This window comes from Nerophis lumbriciformis, linkage group LG05 (assembly GCF_033978685.3).
Source record: "Nerophis lumbriciformis linkage group LG05, RoL_Nlum_v2.1, whole genome shotgun sequence".
Lineage (NCBI taxonomy): Eukaryota > Metazoa > Chordata > Actinopteri > Syngnathiformes > Syngnathidae > Nerophis > Nerophis lumbriciformis.
In genome coordinates this window covers 34777525-34796487 of record NC_084552.2, presented here as the reverse complement: position 1 = coordinate 34796487, position 18963 = coordinate 34777525, and the positions used below count along the sequence as shown (strand labels likewise).

The 18963-nt window shown below is 37.1% G+C and overlaps 1 protein-coding gene across 4 annotated transcripts in view; it reads left to right on the top strand.

Annotated features, from left to right (window-relative positions):
- The window catches only part of arhgef39 (Rho guanine nucleotide exchange factor (GEF) 39), a 97308-nt gene that overhangs the window by 18440 nt on the left and 59905 nt on the right, over nucleotides 1-18963 (top strand). For 2 of the 4 annotated variants that reach the window (XM_061959028.2, XM_061959027.2), the window contains exons 4-5: nucleotides 10507-10627; nucleotides 12922-13040. In XM_061959028.2, the coding sequence (XP_061815012.1) occupies nucleotides 10507-10627; nucleotides 12922-13040 (240 nt within the window). Of the gene's footprint in view, nucleotides 1-2657; nucleotides 2781-10506; nucleotides 10628-12921; nucleotides 13041-18963 lie in introns of those variants that run through there. The other 2 variants (XM_061959029.2, XM_061959030.2) reach the window with 2 other exon arrangements.

Genomic DNA, 18963 nt, shown 5'->3' with positions numbered 1-18963 from the left:
AATGTGTACAGCCGATATGGGCATCTACATCAACTATATGATTTGCCTGAGAAGCTGGACAGGACCATATAAAATATGATTTTTTTCGATTACTCGATCGGGATATTCGATAGTATACTCCGATAGCTTCGATTGCTGCAGCTCTAGAAATGTTGTTCTCAAACTGTTAAAGGGTCAAATACAGAGGATAACTTCACCACACCTAGTGTGTATGTGACAATCATTGGTACTTTAACTTTAATTTTAACCTGTGGGATATTCCAAATAAGTGTTTGATGAGCATTCTTCAACTTTCTCAGTTTTTTTGCCACTTGTGCCAGCTTTTTTTAAACATGTTGCAGGCATCAAATTCCAAATGAGCTAATATTTGCAAAAAATAACAAAGTTTTCCAGTTCGAACGTTAAGTATCTTGTCTTTGCAGTCTATTCAATTGAATATAGATTGAAAAGGATTTGCAAATCATTGTATTCTGTTTTTATTTACGATTTACACAACGTGCCAACTTCACTGGTTTTGGGTTTTGTAGGTGTATTAGAGCGAATTACCTCCATTGTTAGCAATCTCAAACTTGCACTGTATTAAAAATTAAGGACGCATGTAAAAACAAAAAACATAAGGATTGTGAATGATAGACCAAAAAATGGCCCTTCAAAAAGTGCAGTTCCCCTTAAAATGTTACAGTTGAAGTACCACTGATAGTCACACACACACTGAAATTAACCTCTGCATTCGACCCATGCCCTTGTTCCACCCCCTGGGAGGTGAGGGGAGCAGTGAGCAGCAGCGGTGACCACGCTCGGGAATCATTTTGGTGATTTAACCCCCAATTCCAACCCTTGATGCTGAGTGCCAAGCAGGAAGGTAATGGGTACCATGTTTATAGTCTTTGGTATGACTCGGCCGGGATTTGAACTCACGACCTAGCGATCTCAGTGCAGACACGCTAACCACAAGGCCACTGAGCAGGTCAATATGTAAACAAGAAACATAATTTCCCCATTAAGAAACAACATAGCCCAATCTAAACTTAAATAAACACATTGCTGTCCGAGCAACTAAGATATTCAATTGTACACATTGAACCTACAAGCTGTGCTCTCTTAGAACAGAGTGATGTTCAATTCTCAGGATTAAGAGACAGAGGTGCGTTCAAGGACCGCTGAACAAAGTAGGACACCACAGCAATTGCCAGAAATAATAAATAATAATTATAGGTTTGATTTGTTACACACTTTTTATTTGAATAAACACTCAAGTGCTACAGTACAAACCAATATTTAAAATGATAAAAGTTTAGCCATTAAAACGTGTACAATACTAAGACTAAATCACTCTGTAAAGCATAAAAACACCAAACATGCAAAATAATGGATTTTCTAAAAATGTGTCTATTTATTGTAGTTTTTTTTTTTCTAAACCATGGTCAAAATATTTCAGTGTGTGTAGAAGTACTTTTTGAGCACATACAATAATACCACTGTAATAACAAATCTCCAAATTCTGAACTTCAACAATACAACATAAGTGTGACTGAAGGTATTGCAAGACAATGATAATTGTTGCTCTTCAAAACACGACAGTTGTGAAGAGCTCTGAAGACCAACAGTGTACTTCAAAACTTCACAGTAAAAGTGCTGCACGCTTAAATCCTGTCAGACAAATTAAGGGTGTCACTAAAATAGCTTGCATAAGCATGTTTTTTGCAAATTCGCTGTGTTCTGTAAATATTTTGGTTTTGCTGTAACAGTTATGAAAATATGATGTGTTGGGTAGTCCATATTATTGAATTTATTTAAAGGAATCGAAATTGCAATGCAGTTCAACTCACATGCCACAAAATCCTTAAGAGAAAAATGTGTATGTTTCAATTTTTTAGTACCAGTTCGGGCACCGTTTCAGAAGTACCGACTTAGTACTAGTATCGGTATAAATGTAAACGATTCCCATCCCCATTGACATTCCTGTTCTCTCTCCATTCTATGTCTTCTGATTATTTTTACATGGCCTGATGTGGGACAATTTGAAGTCCAGGAAAGAGTTTGTTCTGTTAAAACCCTTGATTAAAAACTTGTAGGCAGTGTTGAATGATGAAATAAAGAAATCAGTTACATAGCTGGTATAGGCAGCATACACACTATTGAGAGGGATACATTATTTCTGTAGATTTACCTACTGCTAGTAAATCTTGTAGAAAAAATTAATTCCTGTTGTTTTTTTGTTCCACTTAACCATAAAGCAGGGGTCGGGAATATTTGGCTTAGAGCCATGAAATTCAAATATTTTAAAATGTAAATTCATGAAGCCATATATTTTTAACACTAAATACAACTAAATTAAATCAATGTTTAAGACAGACAATTTTAGAGTATAATAAGTCTAAATGTATTCACTATAACTCTGTCATACCATACCAAAAATACATCGAATACTTCATAGTCATACCTTTATTGCAACATGTGTCAAAGTGCGGCTTCACATTTGACCGTTTCATTGAGGTAAAGTTATCATTGCATATTAGACAAACAGCACAACCTGATCTTGGCACAAAGGCAAATTCCTTTGTCCTATCATCCTGAAATGTACAATACTCATCTTTTTTTCTTTTCGACATCTCCTTTTCAAAGGGCTTTTATCTACATAAACTATCAAGCTGAATATTTGATTGAATGGTGGAGCATTTACTTCTTGACCTCACTTTACATGGAGCTGTGTTTGGCTTAAGCCTTGCAGGTAGCTGGAACCAAACCCAGGCCTGAACTCAAGCGGTAGGTAATGGATGGTAGGATTGAAATGCATGAGAATGTTTTAAGGTGTGTTGGCGGGGGATTCTCAAAGAATTCCGCTCTGTCCCACCTCGCCGCGTGTTCGTTATTTCATCAGAGGGAAAATGAAGGTTTCAGACATGTATTTCAATGCTCAATCAATTACATTTATTTGCATCAACAATAGAAATATACTTGGAGGCACTCTGGACTGTTGGCAACACGATCACCAAGCTCGTTGGATTACGTGAAGGCAAGAGTCCCATTACTCAGTCATTCACTCTTTAAGCTCTTACAAGAGGAAGCCCCCTGGAGAGGGTTTATACACGTGGGCTCCCGTGTTCTTTCCTTTCATACTTTGATATGCTCTTCGATAGAATAGATCAGGACTTATTGACACCTGCTAAAACCAGCAAATCATGAGCTTCAGTGATGCACAATACATTTCACTCTGATCTACTGAAGCATTATTGTTCAAATAAGCATCATCATACAAAAGGTGTTCTAAGACTCTAATGTTAAGCATGAATATTTAGCATTCTAAGCTAATCTTTATGTGAATAGTTAATGAGCTGTTCAAAAGGCATGAGCTATTTTAAGAGTAGAGTGAATCAAAAATGGGATACATTGTAACATCAAAAATGGTCCAAATCACAACAATCCCCCTGTTGACGTACAAAGTTTGTCACAACCAACAAAAATCCTGACATGTAATGAAGCAATCTTAAAAATGGTAAATAGCATAATAATCTGTCACATAGCAAAAATAAATCATGTAATATATCAGAGCAAAAATCAAGTCAAGAAGCATGATAACTGTAATATTGGCATTAAAGTAAATCAAGCAATGTAATATGCAAGCTTTAAAAGTGAAATCAAAGATTGATAAATGTAATATGCAAGTTTTTAAAAGTAGAATCGAATGATCCCCCTGTCATGACCCTAAAAAGGCATTTCAGGTGGGATATCAACATCATCGTCGTACAGTTCTACGGGGGCAATGGCAGCAACAGCGGTGGGGTCAAGATTATTGTAACCAGGGTGCATCATGTCATCCTCATTGTTATACAGGTTTCTGGGGGAAAGGCCAGACATGGCATAGGAGTTCACAGCCATGGAGTCTGGGTTTTCGTAAACGGGCCTAATTTCTGGAGTTCCTACGGGGTTAACGTTAATGTGGGGCATTTGGGCGACATGATAGCTTTCTTTGGATAAAGCCGGGACTATAAGTCTGTTGACAAGGGCTCTGATGCAAGGGATGATACAACATCCGCAACCAGTGAGGATGGCAACAAATGTTGCGATAGAAATGAGAAGGCAAAAAGCAAGTTGTCTATATTTAACGAAAGTAGAAGTAAACCAATCTTCCAGGGGATTGGACACTTCGGAACCCTCAGCTAGTTGCTGCTCTGAGAGTGCCCTCAGCCCCTCCAATGCTCAGGTGACAGAGCCATCAGGGGCAGTGTTGTTAGGGACAAATGTACAGAACACAGCACCAAACAAGGCACACACTCCCCCTTTCTCTGCCAAAAGAATGTCGAGAGCCATCCTATTCTGTATGGTCGGAAGCGAGGTGGCCGCTAATTGCTCGGACAGTCCGCCAACAGCATCGCGAGTGAGGTTGGCTCAGCGTTGGACATTGCAGTGGACATAATTGATGCGGTCCACATTTTTGCTTGGGGTCACTGGAAAGAAGGCACTTAGAATGGGAAGGTTTTCAAAGCTAGCTGCTATCTGATCAGCTAATTAATACTCGTAGGGGACACCTATGGCATCTATGTAGGTGGGGGAGTTCTTGGTAAGGTCAAAGTCAGGACTATGGCAAGGTCTAACATTAACACGTGCAGTATTTGATGCCCTGTCCAGCATCAAGTCTAAGCGAATATTGTCTTCTGGCTGATCTGTAGTCAGATTTTGGTGTGATTTCGACTGGGTCGCAAATTTTAGATCAAACCGACAGTTGGGCCGCTGTAACAGTAGGGAACATTAGGGGGGCATTACTATACAACAGGTTGTACAAATCAGTGATAATAATAGTGTGTGCATGTGTGTTGTGTAGATGTATATCACTGGCTGACGTTTCGGCATAAGGGTCGACATCAAGTCAGTCGGAAGCGTTGCTCGAGACTCCAGGTCCTCCTCGCCAGTTGTGGTCATCAGATGGTTGGTAAGAGTCTCTGTTGTTGCGCCGGTCTGGATCGTGTTGGTAGTCATTGCCTCCCGCGGCTTCGCCAAACCCCTCGTTTCATGCCGGCGTTGCCATTGCTGGTAGTGGGGCGGAGGGCGGTGGTCAGTATTGCGTGGGCGCACTTTGTCTCGCATCAAGGTGAGCGCTGTGGTCCATTGTTCAAGCGCAGCAAGAGTATGGTTGCTGTCTTTGTTGACACTCTTGCTCTTGTTCTCCTTTTCTTTCTTTTCAGCATGCATAGCGTGCTTGTGACATTTGTCTAGGCGGGCTTGATTCCAACCGCCCACGATCGACTGCTCGACCGCCGCCTTATGTGAAGGGCATAGGCCATTGACGAGAGCAGTGGGCATAGTTCCTTCGAAGTGGCCCAAACGAGGACCCCAATCTTTGGGCCGTTGATGACCACAATTAGCAGCGCAGACCTTTTCAAGTTAGCAGTAGTATTCTTCAACAAGCTCGACCTGACTTTGCGTAAGACAGCATCCAGATCAGGTTGCGTTGGAAACTCCTCTTCAATGTGGGCGAGGATGCGATTGATGTGTGCTTTCAACGCACTCCCAGATGGTTTGGGCGACTTAGATTTTGGTTTGCCGATATTTTGACCACAGCTGAGACTTTGGCAAAATTGATGGAGCCCATTATTTGTTTCAAGATGTTGGTGATTTCGCTGCCAGTAGGACGCCATGCGCGGACTAAGGCATTTAACGTGTTGCGGAACGCTGTCCCGTTATTTTTGGAGTTTGTTCTTTGCTGTTTTGATGAGCTGTCGAGTCATGTGGCGGTTATGCATTCTAAGATTTTATCAATAGCAAATTAAATGTTTTTTTACCACTTTATAGTTCAGGTTCTTCATCACATACACAGCTACTCCTCCTCCGTTTTTGTTGGTTTTGTTGATGTAATTTAGTTTATATCCTTTCAGATCAAAATCTATTCCTTTTTTGTCATCAATCCATGTTTCTTTGACAGCGATCACTTTGAAGGGTTTATTGAATTGTTCTAAAAAGTGCTTCATTTTGTTGTAATTTTCATACAAAATTTTGAATAAATAATTGACTATTTGTTATCACTTTTAATATTGGTATTATATTGTTCTTCTTGTTAAGTGGTCCCTTGGAACATAGTGTGTTGGTGTTGGATTTAGGTGTTTGTCCTATCAGAGTAAATTACAGTGTATTTATTTATTAGCCATGTACAGAGGATCTTGTTATAGTGCCTTAACAATGCCTTAACAATTAGTATGCAAGCCTAAATGAAGGTGACTCAGCGTGAATTGTTTGAGGTCATGAATCCCAGATGTCACAACTGCATGGAATTAATACAGATTAACGCGGCATGCAGAATACTAATGCTGCTGATTTCCACAGAATTTGATTGATGTAAAAATAAATAAAATAAATAAACTTAAAACAGATTTTCACGTCATTTTCGTCATAATAGCCTCTGGCAGTGATGGGAGGGGGGGAAAATAGCAAACATTATGTTTCCTGCCCTTTGCCCTCGTTAGAACGCTCTCTGCAGCTCATGCAGCTCCTGCATCTACAGATTATGAGCAGAGGCTACCTTGGTGTGCAACTTCATTAAAATCTATTTAAATCAACTTCAACTGCTCCTTCTAGCGTGTGCAAACAGAAGTCTCTGGGAACATCATTAGAGTGGGAACGTGTGTGTGGTACTTCCTCTGAGTTTGGATAACAAGCTCCTTCACTAGTGTCAACACCCCCAACCAATTGCATCCATGTTGCTGTAATGTTCCTGACAGGCTTGACGACTGTTTTGCCTTTGCCTTAATCCACTTGTTTTGTTCCTGAGTTCAGCAGGCATGTTCTCACTACAAAGTGGACTCGGCTGCCCTTAAGGTAGACTTACCGTCTGGGCCACAGTAAATACACCAAGTGTAGGAAAGAGGCCTGGAAATGCCACTACAGAGCAAGGTCTGCTAAACCCTCATTAATGCGAGGAAGCATCCCTCTAAATTTTGCTCAACCTTCACACTTTCTCTAAACACGTGTATTAGGAGTGTGACGATTGATTGATACATCGATATATGGATTTATTTTCCTAGATTTCAAGTATATCGATCTATGCTCGGCAAGTTTGCCTTCCAAGGGATAGGTATCGATCCAAGATTGTTTTAAAAGAGAATTGATTAAGTTTATCGATACAAGAAAAAGGAAAACATTGCGGTAGAAAAGGGATGGATCGATGGATGGATGGATTTAAGAACGGTAGACTTTATATGAAGTTTAGCACATGTAATATTAAGTCTATTTTCCCGTCTGTGGCATCATCAAAACTAAAATGGAGGTTATCTACGGTGGACGAGAAAGGTTTTAACAGATGCAAACAACTGTAATATCTCTGACATGTGGGTCTGTGTGCCTTTAAGAGATAGTGCTGGTTTGTGTGACGTGTGCGAGTCCCGTGAGAGTTTGGGTGTCTATGTGCGGAGTGTTACAACGTGAATTGTGGCGAACAGCAGCTCTTGTACCGTATATAATGTATGTGTGTTTTGACTCTTGAGTTTTTTACCGCTTGTCAAGAAAGCGTCTGAGACAGAGTGTATCTCTGACTGTCTTTCCTTCTCCACATTTCAACAATATCATAACTTTCAGCTACAGCACGATTGTAAAAGCTACAACAAATACAACGACACAACACAATGATGAGGTCGCAACACAACTTTGAATTACAGAAAATGCGACCGACACAATGGAAATGACAGCGCTGCAAGTTCCATGACACACCGACTCCCCGAACAATAATAATAAGTCATTGGATTAGAAATAAATACATTAATGATGTGGGCTATGGAAATTATGAAGCAAAGGAAAAACGCCATCAATAGTGCTGTGCTTCCGCTTCCACACACCTGGGATGCTGTCCATCATCGGCAACGCGAGGGTAGAAAACAGATACTTTATGGTTGTGTCAGATAACTTGTTTTAGCTGGTAAATCTACTGTTAAAATGCTACTGTACTTTTATGGAAAATTGCCTGGATGTTTAAAATGTGAGCAGAAAGGGTTTCCTGTTAATTCAACCTGTAGTGTTGGTTGCACTTTTTTCATATAAGATGTGAATGCATTGTTGTTTACTTGCTTGTTTGTACCCATAATTCATTTATACATAATTCCCTTACAAGAAATAACAGGAATACAGAAAACTTCACCTACAGTGTCCAGTATCCACTATTTATTTCCACAGTCACACTGGTTGATTTGTTTTGCTAAAAACGTACTGAATTCCATTTCTAACTCACTATCGTTCTGTGTCCTTCTAAAAAAAAAAAAAAAAACCCAAATTGTATCAGCAACCACACATATTGAATCGTATCGAATCTTTATTAAAACAAATTGTTACACCCCTAATGTGTAACAATTAGGATTAGGGGTGTACTTTTTTCTGCAATGTGTTACTTCAGATGTGATTGTGCCTTATTTGATACCACAGTTATGCAGAAAGCAGTATTTTTTAGGCGGTTATGTGCACTCACTAAAAGTCCAATGCGGCTTGATCGAAGGCTAAATGTGCACTAGGAGAGTGCTTGAAAATGAATATGTCAAAGGTCTTTGATGCGTATAAAATCTAAAGCATAAAATATGAGTTACCTTTATCATGCCCTGTGTTGAAGATGAGTATATTGTCATGCAGTCATGACATCATTTTTTTTAATAAATGTTTTTTACCTCCTTTAGGAGTTTTTGTAATTGTTGCCGTTGGTTTGTCTGTCTGTTAGTTTGCTAAATAAATCAAAAAGTTATCGGAAATATCCTAAATGGGATAGTCAGCTTATGTACAGCAAAACCAGCCCCTCTCGCCCAGAAAGGAGCACAGCTGCTTCTTCAAAACATAAAAAACTGGCCAAAACAGCTCTGTGAGCCGACAAACAGGAGCACTTAAGACAAAACAAAGAGTTTACTAGCGGACATAAGATAAAAGCAAAGAGGTCACGAGAATACACACTACATGGGAAAATACTAGATGATTTAAACATGACTATGGAGTAAAAAAAAGAACACTTAAAAATATCTCATTCTCACAATAGCTCAAAAGGTTATGGGCAGATTTTAATGTAACTTTTAAGAAATTTGCTATGGAACACGTCATTCCATTTAGGGCGTGATCTGGATCACCGTCTGAATCGAGGACCTTTTTTACTATTAGGATATAGGGTCCTGATTGAGGTCTGTTCTCTCCGAGTGCTTTTGTAGATGTTTTTGTCGGTTGTAATGGCAAAATATTAAGGCTAGTTTACACAGGCTTGAACAAGAAATGCCTTAATTAACTTGAAATACCTTTCTCTTAAACTTTCTCTCCTTACTTGTGTCGAGTGTCAACTCTGTTTAGGTGCGTGACTACTTGCTCTATCATTCCTGACAGGGCGATTAGATGCACAATTTATTTTTTTCAAAAAGAGGGACAAGTGGTAGAAAATGTATTGATGGATGGATTAAGCATAGAGAAAAATTTTTATGATATTGGGGATGTTTTTTATAGGTATTATGGCCAACAGTACGTAATTAATAGACTATATACAGTATATATATTCATACAATAAAATACTTAAATTTGGTTACATTAAAAAAAAAAAGTGTAATGTAAAAAAAAAACATTTTGAAGGTGTGGCGGCATTATCTTGCAATAGCTTTGCACCACACAGTCATTTATATATAGGGCAAACCCTGCTGTAAATTGCCCGCTTAAACTGACATCCACATACGTGTTTTATTCATACATGGCTTTTGTCAATGTAAAATGTTATTTCTGTGAAAAATGGATCGGTTTACGTCGACATGTATCATTTGTGTTCCTGCCAAAGCATAGGTGCGGTTATGTCAAAATGGAACTGCCACTTACTTTCAAATCTTCAGCATCAGACCAAACGTCTTTTATTATTTCACAATAAACTTCTCTTTTCCGCAACTAACAATATGCACTCTTTACTTATTCTTTACGACTGTTAGCCACCGGAAGAAATACTTTTATGTTCACAAGGTTACGTAGGTTAAACATTTTTATTATTGTCCATTCTCTTTAGGTCTGACGAATGCCGCAAGTAAATTTGCTAGTCAGGCTATTTTTTCTGCTATGTCGACAACCGGTTTGGTCTGTGTGAGTCAGCCACCCTAAGATGTCGACTTAAACAGGTTCTACTTTAGTCAATTTGTCCAACAGATTCATTCCATTCAATTAAACAGATTCAGAAATTAATTTTGAAAAATCACATCCAATCTCTGAATCAGCCATGCCCAAACTTGAGGTAGTGACGTAAAAACAGATGCCTTGCCAGATTTTGTGGGTTGTCAATTGTCAGTGTACAGTATATCTGCTGGGCACCCCGCCTCTTAATTGGGTCTTAAACAGTCTGGGAAAACCTGCTCCAAATTGTTTATTCTTCTGATTGTTTGAATTATTAAGTTGTTAACACCAACATTAAGTGCCTTTTAATATTATTACCACGATAGGCAGCCTTCTTTTTGACTTTGATTTATACACTGACTGAATTCCTACATGTTAGTCATCATAACCTGTGTATTATTCTGTCATTTGTAGATCTTTGCTGGTCCACATGGAAAATGGCTACTTCGGACAAGGCTTTGACCAGTTTTGTCCTCAACTTCACCACTACAACGTCTTTGTGGACAACTTTTACAATGCCGTAAAAGTGCTTGAGGTAAGACTGGCCATGTATATGCTAGAGAACTGGACATCACTATGAACACACAAAAACAAATAATTCTACTGTTGAATTGATTGTCAATTAATCGTGTAAAGAGCCTGTTTGTTAAAATGTTACAATTTTGAAAACACAGTAGAACTTTCCTTGGGTGTCTTTAAATATAGTTGCTGAGTTTATTCATAATTGACATGAGTGACAAGTTACGGGCTTTATGTCACCCAAATGTTGACACATACTCATGCTTACATGATGTACAGATTCATATTTAATGACGTCTCCAGCCTCCCTTCCGTTTCTGCATCGCAGCAGCCTGGCATAAGTTACAAGAGGAGGATCTTTGAGTTTGTCAGTGGAAACATGCATTTAAAAAAATCATGGGAGATTCAGGGGTTGTCTTTTTTATGTCTCTCATTGGGTCTAGTACCTGAATGCAGATATTATTAGCAGTTGCATGATATGTTTTATGTTTAAGATCCTAATCAGACTGCCATAACAAATATGTAACAGTGCATATAGCTTTATTTTTTTAATAAGTTTATTAAAAGCTAGTTGTGTGTTATATATAAAACTGTAGGAATCATGTAAGGCATTGTTTTGATGCACTTTTACATGCAGAGTCTTACATATATTTAGAGATCGTCTATAATATTTGTGCTATTTTTGGGAAGGCGATTTGACAATTGACTATATTGGGCTGAATTTTTTAATGTACAAAAAGTGGAACCCATGTGGTCGACACCCCTTGGACTAACTGATTGATGTCAACATAGGCGGTTTTCGACGTAACTGACACGGAAACTAAAACTATTAATAGGTTGCACATTTTTCATTGATGAAATGTTATGGCAAAAAAAGCGGGCGACCATGTTTGCGGACATTGACTTAAGCAGGCACTATAGACCAGGACTTGATCAAGTGGTCGACATAAAGCAGGTATATTATACAAAACCAATTTTTCATACTTTCTGGACCGTGTTTTTGTGTATTTTGAATACCCATAAATCCCAAAAATTTTAATTCAAACCATGGTGGCATGGCGGGGATATTAATAAAACATTTTTGCCTCTTTCCAAATGAGCCGTTTAGAATTTGGGATAATTGTGATGTATTTGTTATAGTTACGCCAGCGGGTATCTCCACATATGGTAGGGGTTTATCCGAAGAACTTTGCGCGAGTCCGCCATTTTTATTCAGTTGTCGACAATAAGTTCCTTATTTTTTTCTATCCTCTTGTGGGGCGGACCAGCTTGTGCATGCAAATGCATGATACAATCCTCCGCTACTGCCATTTCTAATAAAAACAAAAAAAGTAGCCTAAAGTTGTACTGCGTCGGTAGACTCGATATGAAAGTGCTAAAAACAAAAAAATGGCTGGTGGGTGGAGACACGCCAGAAGGGGGTTTTGCCTGCAGAAGCACTTTTACACGTAAATATACAGCCCACAAAACAGCACTTTCTAAAAAAAAAAAACGGTCAGAAAGCGGCTAGAAGATGGTCTTCAAAAACTAAATCTATGCAACATTTTGACGAAAGCTCCAACATTACATGTTATGTTAACCTTTTTGACCTCAGTGCCCAACTTTTCCACTACATAGGGGCCCGGGACCCAATCAAATATTAACACTGAATTAATAATCTTACTCTTGATTTTAATCGTATTTGATATTTAAATCTAACCTACTTTAACTTTAACAGGATAAACCTTGTCAAATGATACTTAACCATTTGTTAATCACAAATAGGTGAGGCTGATTACAAAAATAAATACTAATTAAATATACTGCTACAAACGGATATTTTTTTTTTTACATATAATTACGCAGTGCTAAAATAAATTCTGACTAAATTAATAATAAATAATAATGCAAGCGATATACAATCGATGCATGGATGGAATAATACGTATGTTTTTTAAATAAACTGTTGATCAAAGTTCAGTTAAAAGAAAATACACCTTTACCACTTTAGTCATAATGTTTGCGCTTAAGAAACTTCTGTATGACTTATGCTCCAGACTGTTTGTTTGATATTGTCCTTACTGCTACAAGTGGTGAAAAAGTGTATTACAATTGAGCACCACTGCGGCACATACAGACCACAGCTGAGAAACAGATAATTGTGTGGTTGCTGTTATGGTTAAGAAACGCTTATGTAGACCACAAAGAAATGTAGAGGAAATCATAATATTACCCTTTAAGTGGTTTCTACTGTCCTAAACAACCTTGAAACAATTGATTATTTGCCTTAATGTCTTTTTGGAAATTTTACATTTAAAACATTTTTCTCAGCTCCAACTGAAGAAAAATAAGGCCTTCAGACGCTTTAAGAAACTTCAGGAAGCCCGGCCGGAGTTCAACAGCCAAAAGTTAGAGGTCCTGCTTCACCTTCCCATCGAGCGGACTGATCAGTAAGTTTTCCGAATCAATAATCACTGAATAAGCTATGTATATAACCTAAAACTGTATTTCTACTGAAAAATGATGTTTATTTACCACACAGTTGAAATTGTCTGACTTTTTTATGCATGAATGTACAATATACACACACTGATGTACAACTTAGAATGAAAAGAGCAGAGTAAGTCAGGACAGTGTGAATGTCTGACTAAAAATTACATGCAAGCAATATTTTAGCGCAGATTTTGAAGCTGATAATCTTAAACATTTAATCAGCTGTTTGCAGTTACATGCAGTTTTGAATACATTTCAGTCAATTTTTTATACTTATGCTATGGAGTGTGAATAATATCACTAGCATTGTATTGCGGTATGACATATTGCGTTACAGTGATACGGTTTAATATCGATTTTTTAATAATGATTTTAAAAATATATAACTGACTTTGGATAAAACTACGGTAACTTGTTGGTATTGCAGCGACAAACGATTAACGAGTAACAATTCATTGGACAAAAAAGGGTCAAAATCAATGTAGTTCCATAATTAAATTTCCACTTATTGCAAATGTACAGAAAGTGGATCACTAACCCCGCTTAATGAGGTAGCGGTGACAGCGACACTTTGCAAAGCGGAAAAGCAAAATTGTCCTATATATATAGTGACGCTGTCACATATATACAAGTTGTAATTTAAGCTCCACTTTAAATGTATTAGTGAACTATGTAAAATATTGCAATATATCACCATATCACAAGATTCCATTGTATTGTGACGAAATATCATGAACGCTCTAATATACTATCATGCCCCTGTTTCTTCTTGTTGCATGTTGATGTTCCCCTTAGAATCCAGTTGCAATTCACCAGTGCAAAAAATATTTTGTTCAGAAATGTTTTCTTGTCCCAGTGCACTTTGAATAAACAGTGCATCATTAACACATTATTTTTTACAGTAAACAGCGGTGTAACTTTTTTAACACGTGTTTCATTGCACTGTTCTCTAAAATGTCTTGTAGATAAACAAAACAAATATGAATATGTTATGATTTTGTTACACCATTAAGGTTTAGATATGTCACAAACCATGAAGCTTGCTAGTGTAAGCAACATAAGCGTATGTTGACATTATCAAAACTAGCCATTGCTTGCACTTTTATTTGTGACTTATTACAGAGACATGTTGATTGGGTGTTAGTAAAATATTTTTAAATTTTAGCTGTTTTCCCTCCATTCATAAAAAATTGGCTGGTACATATTGTATACTGTATGTACAAGTAACTTATTCCTATAGGACAAAACAATAGGGCAATATTTTGTTAGTCACTAGTGGAGCCTGTTTATATTGACGCCCCTCGGACTAGCTGACATAAGTGTTTGTTTCATAACCAAAATTAAAAACAAAACTACGAATTGCTTCCGAATTATTTTACAAGGAAAAATAAAAATGGGTGATAATAAAAGATTTTGAACCTACAGTTGTTTATCGTTTTTCTTTTTTCTTTTAGAGCATATTTAGATTTTTATGTTTTCATATTATATTTTATACTCCTATCAACAGAGCTGCTGTGTTAATTCTACTTTAATGCCTTGGTTTGCAATAACAATAAAGCTTCTGTAAATCAAAAAACATACATATAAATAAATAATCCAGGTTAATACTACTTTGTGTTTCAAATTTTTATGTTAACAAAAGCAGTCGGCCATGTATGTATTACTCTAACACGTTTAAGTAATAGGAATAAGATGGTGGACTGAATCTTGATTCATTGGGTGACATAAAGGGGGCCTACTTAAGCGGGTTGCACTATACTGTACTTGATTTGTTTTTGTGTGATTGGTTTTTGTTCTATCACCAGTCATTTGCTGCATTTCAAAATCCATCATCTATGTTGGCAGGTATAATTATTATTGTTTGATGTGTCGCTACGGATGTACTCAGTCTGTCCACTAACTGTCAAAATGTATTTTGCTAAGTATCGGTTTATGTTAGCTGTAATTACATGCGGTCCTGATCTTGCTTGTTAATTAGAGGAACAAGAAGAGAAATCATCTCAAATGAGCTTTCCAATGCAGCAGATTCTGTGACATTGGTTTATCAAGCTGCTTGTTTGCATCTTAATTAGTTTCCCCCCCCATCTATTCGCTTCTTCTGTGCTCATCATCATTCCAGATGTACTATCAAACCTTCGACATGTTAGATCTATCCAGCTAAACTCTAAAATCTGAGTGTACTTATTCTTATTTACTTATTTACTTACAATCGTTTGATTCATAATCCTTATATTTATGTCTAAAGAAAATAATAGAAATGCATACATTAGAGAATTTCATTTCTGATAAAATACCTTAGATATGCATATCATGATGGTACATACATAGTGATACTGTGACTGCATGCTTCTGAATATAGCGTTGGTGGTCTCGGCCATACTTTGCAACAAAATGTTGGTTTTGCATGTTTTTGCACTCTCACACAAAATCTGACCAAACAACTTAATTTATTTACTCATTTTTTGCCACTTATTCTGTTCAGGGTCACAGCTTAGCTGGAGCCTATCCCAGTTGACTTTTTGCAAGGAGGAGGGCACACACACCCTGGACTGGTAGCAACGAGTTGAATAAGTACAAATCAAATCTTAATAATTATATTAAAACCTTATCTATCAAAATCAAATTGATTTGGGAAATTGGCTAATAATTCCAACCCCTATTCTGGGCTTTATTATATTGTGCTTTGTTGTGCTAGTTTTGGTTTCAATTTCAGTCAACTATTGCCACTTATGTTGACATCCTTTAGCCAGTCTGGGGGGGGTCTTGAATTAAACAGGGTGTGCTTTATTGTTATGGTTGCATGCATACAATTACAATATGATACATTGCATGGGTCCAGTTTCTCATTACAACATATCTGAAAAGGAGTTGAAAGAAGCAGAGCCTATTTAATCATACCCCTTTTCGTTTAATAGCAATTTCTAACATATTTGTTTGTGCTCTATCTGTAACAAAACAGTGAATAAATTAATAAATGATTAAGTAAATAGATACATAGATAAATTAGTAAGTAAATAAATATGAATTACATGAATAAACAATAAAGTTGTCATAAATAAATAGTTGTACAAGTTATGAATAATGGGATGAATAAGATTATCATTTTTTAATAAGGTTCAAGATGATAGTCAGGATTCTTCTTTCTTGTACTTTGTAAAGACTTTGATTTTGAACAGTTTCTTGAACTGGATTATATTAATACATTGTTTTACTTATTTGCTTAATTCTTTCCAAAATTTTAATTTCACCTACTGATGTACTAAAGGTCTTAAGTGTACATACAAATGTTTTAAGTTTACATTTTTTTCTCTAAGATAATCTTTTGCCTCCTTTGTTGAAAATAATTGTTGTACATTCTTGGGTAACAGGTTACAGTTTGCTTTGTGCATAATATTAACTCTTGGCAGATGCACCAAACTATTGAATTTCAATATTTTTGGTTCAACATAGAGGGTTTGAATGTTCTCAACAGCCAATTTGATGTATTATTCTAACTCCGGGGTTCTTAATCTTTTTTTACTTCGGTACCCAACTTATCCACTACAGAGGGGTCCGGAGCCCACTCAAATATAAACCCCGAATTAGTAATCTTACTCTTGATTTTAATCAATTATTATATCTCACCTACACACAATTTACAACCTTCCATCCATCCATCCATTTTTCTACCGCTTGTCCCTTTTGGGGTCGCAGGGGGTGCTGGAGCCTATCTCAGCTGCAAGTCGCCACCTCATCACAGGGCCAACACAGATAGACAGACAACATTCACACTCACATTGACACACTAGGGACCATTTAGTGTTGCCAATCAACCTATCCCCAGGTGCATGTCTTTGGAGGTGGGAGGAAGCCGGAGTACCACGTAGTCACGGGGAGAACATGCAAACTCCACACAGAAAGATCCCGAGCCCGGGATTGAACTCAGGACTACTCAGGACCTTCGTATTGTGAGGCACATGAACTAACCCTAACCCTTGTTAACCTACAGTATGAAATTATATTAAACCATGTGTTAATCACAAAGTTTATTATTTATAAACATTAGGCTTAGATCAGGCTGATGACAAAAATAAGTACTACCAAAACATACCACTTAAAAAGTAACACATAAATAAATTATGAAAAAATAAATAGTTGTGCTAAAATAAATTAATTAAATTAATAATAATTATGTTTCTTAACTAAACTTTCAATAAAATTAAAGTGCTTAAGTTAAGAAACTTCTCTATGACTTTACCTCCAGACTTCTTCTGTTTGTTTAATATAATCATTACTGTCACAAGTGGTGGAAAAGTGTATTACAACTGAGTACTGCTGCTGCCCACACCACAGCTGAGAAACAGATATTTTTTTGGCAGCCCTACAATGGTTTCCGGGCCTTGGGTTTAGAAAGACTGTTCTAACTGACCTCTTTTGTAACACGTTTAGTGAATGGAATGTATTACCGATATTATTACACAGTAACTTAGATAATGTAACACTAGCGAGCAGTAAAAAATATGAAGTGATTTTTGGTCCAAAACATATTTGGCTGTATTCATTATTTAATTGTTTCTCGCCCCATTATGTTGTATAGTTTTTTAATATGAGATTTCCATATAATTTTATCATCTATTTTTAAACCCCAAAAATGTATTTTTTTCACCCTTTAAATGTCTACTCTTTTTTTTTTGTTTGTTTGACTTTCTCTTCCACTGTTACCAAATAGCGTTATTTTAGTTTTACTGAGATTCAAGGACAGTCTGTATTAGTCAAACCATCTATTTAATTTGTTTATTTTTTCTGTGGTTTTTATTAGTTTCTGTGTGTTCCCTTCTGAACAAAACACTGTCGTGTCGCCAAGAAATAAGACAAACTAAGTCCTTTGTAACTTTACAAATGTAATTTATATAGAGTTAGAACAATTTTGGTCCCAGTTTTGATCTCTGTGGTATATATTTACCGCTGTGGACGTGTATTCGCCTAGCTTCAAGTATTGCTTTCTAATAGTTAAGTAGCTTCTTATCCAGCTCAAGACCAACCAACTGATGCCGTACTGTTCTAATTTGTAATTGTGATATTATTTTGTCAAATGCTTTTGTTAGATCAATAAAAACTGAAGCTGCAAACTGCTTACCATATATTGCAGTGGTCCCCAACCTTTTTGTAGCTGCGGACCGGTCAACGCTTGAAAATTTGTCCCGGAGGGTTTTTTTTGTTTTTTTTTATAAAGAAATACAATCATGTGTGCTTACGGACTGTGTCCCTGCAGACTGTATTGGTATACATTGATATATAGTGTATATATTGTGTTTTTATGTTGATTTAATACATTCTTTTTTCTTTTTTTTTTTTTTTTTTTTTGTGCGGCCCGGTACCAATCAGTCAGCGGACCGGTACCGGGCCGCGGCCCGGTGGTTGGGGACCACTGATATATTGTATTGGTAATCTCTTCCGTTATTTCAATTAATACCATCAATGTGGGGATGTTGGCTCTGCATCGGTGTTGGCTGTGTGCGAGTTTTCCATTTTTATTTATGAATTTGTCCTGAATCTGTTAAACAGTTTTTCAATCATTTAATTGTGGAAGTAAGGAAACAGGTCTATAGTTTGTAAACCAGTGGTTGTGTGCCATCTTACAATTCTGAACAGATTGTGTACAGCCCTTACCTTTGGGCTGATACCGAGGGCGACTGTGTTGACCAGTTTGACGCGTGCAAATGATAGAATGTCCAGTACTGTAGTTTTGTTTTTGGATATGACAATCCGTTTATTTTATGCTATCCAAATTAAATCAAATGTAGGCTATATAACAAAGTATGCTGACTTTGAATGGCACATTGTCACAGCATTGTCACGGCAAGACATGACACGACACGACACGACTTGACACGACACGGT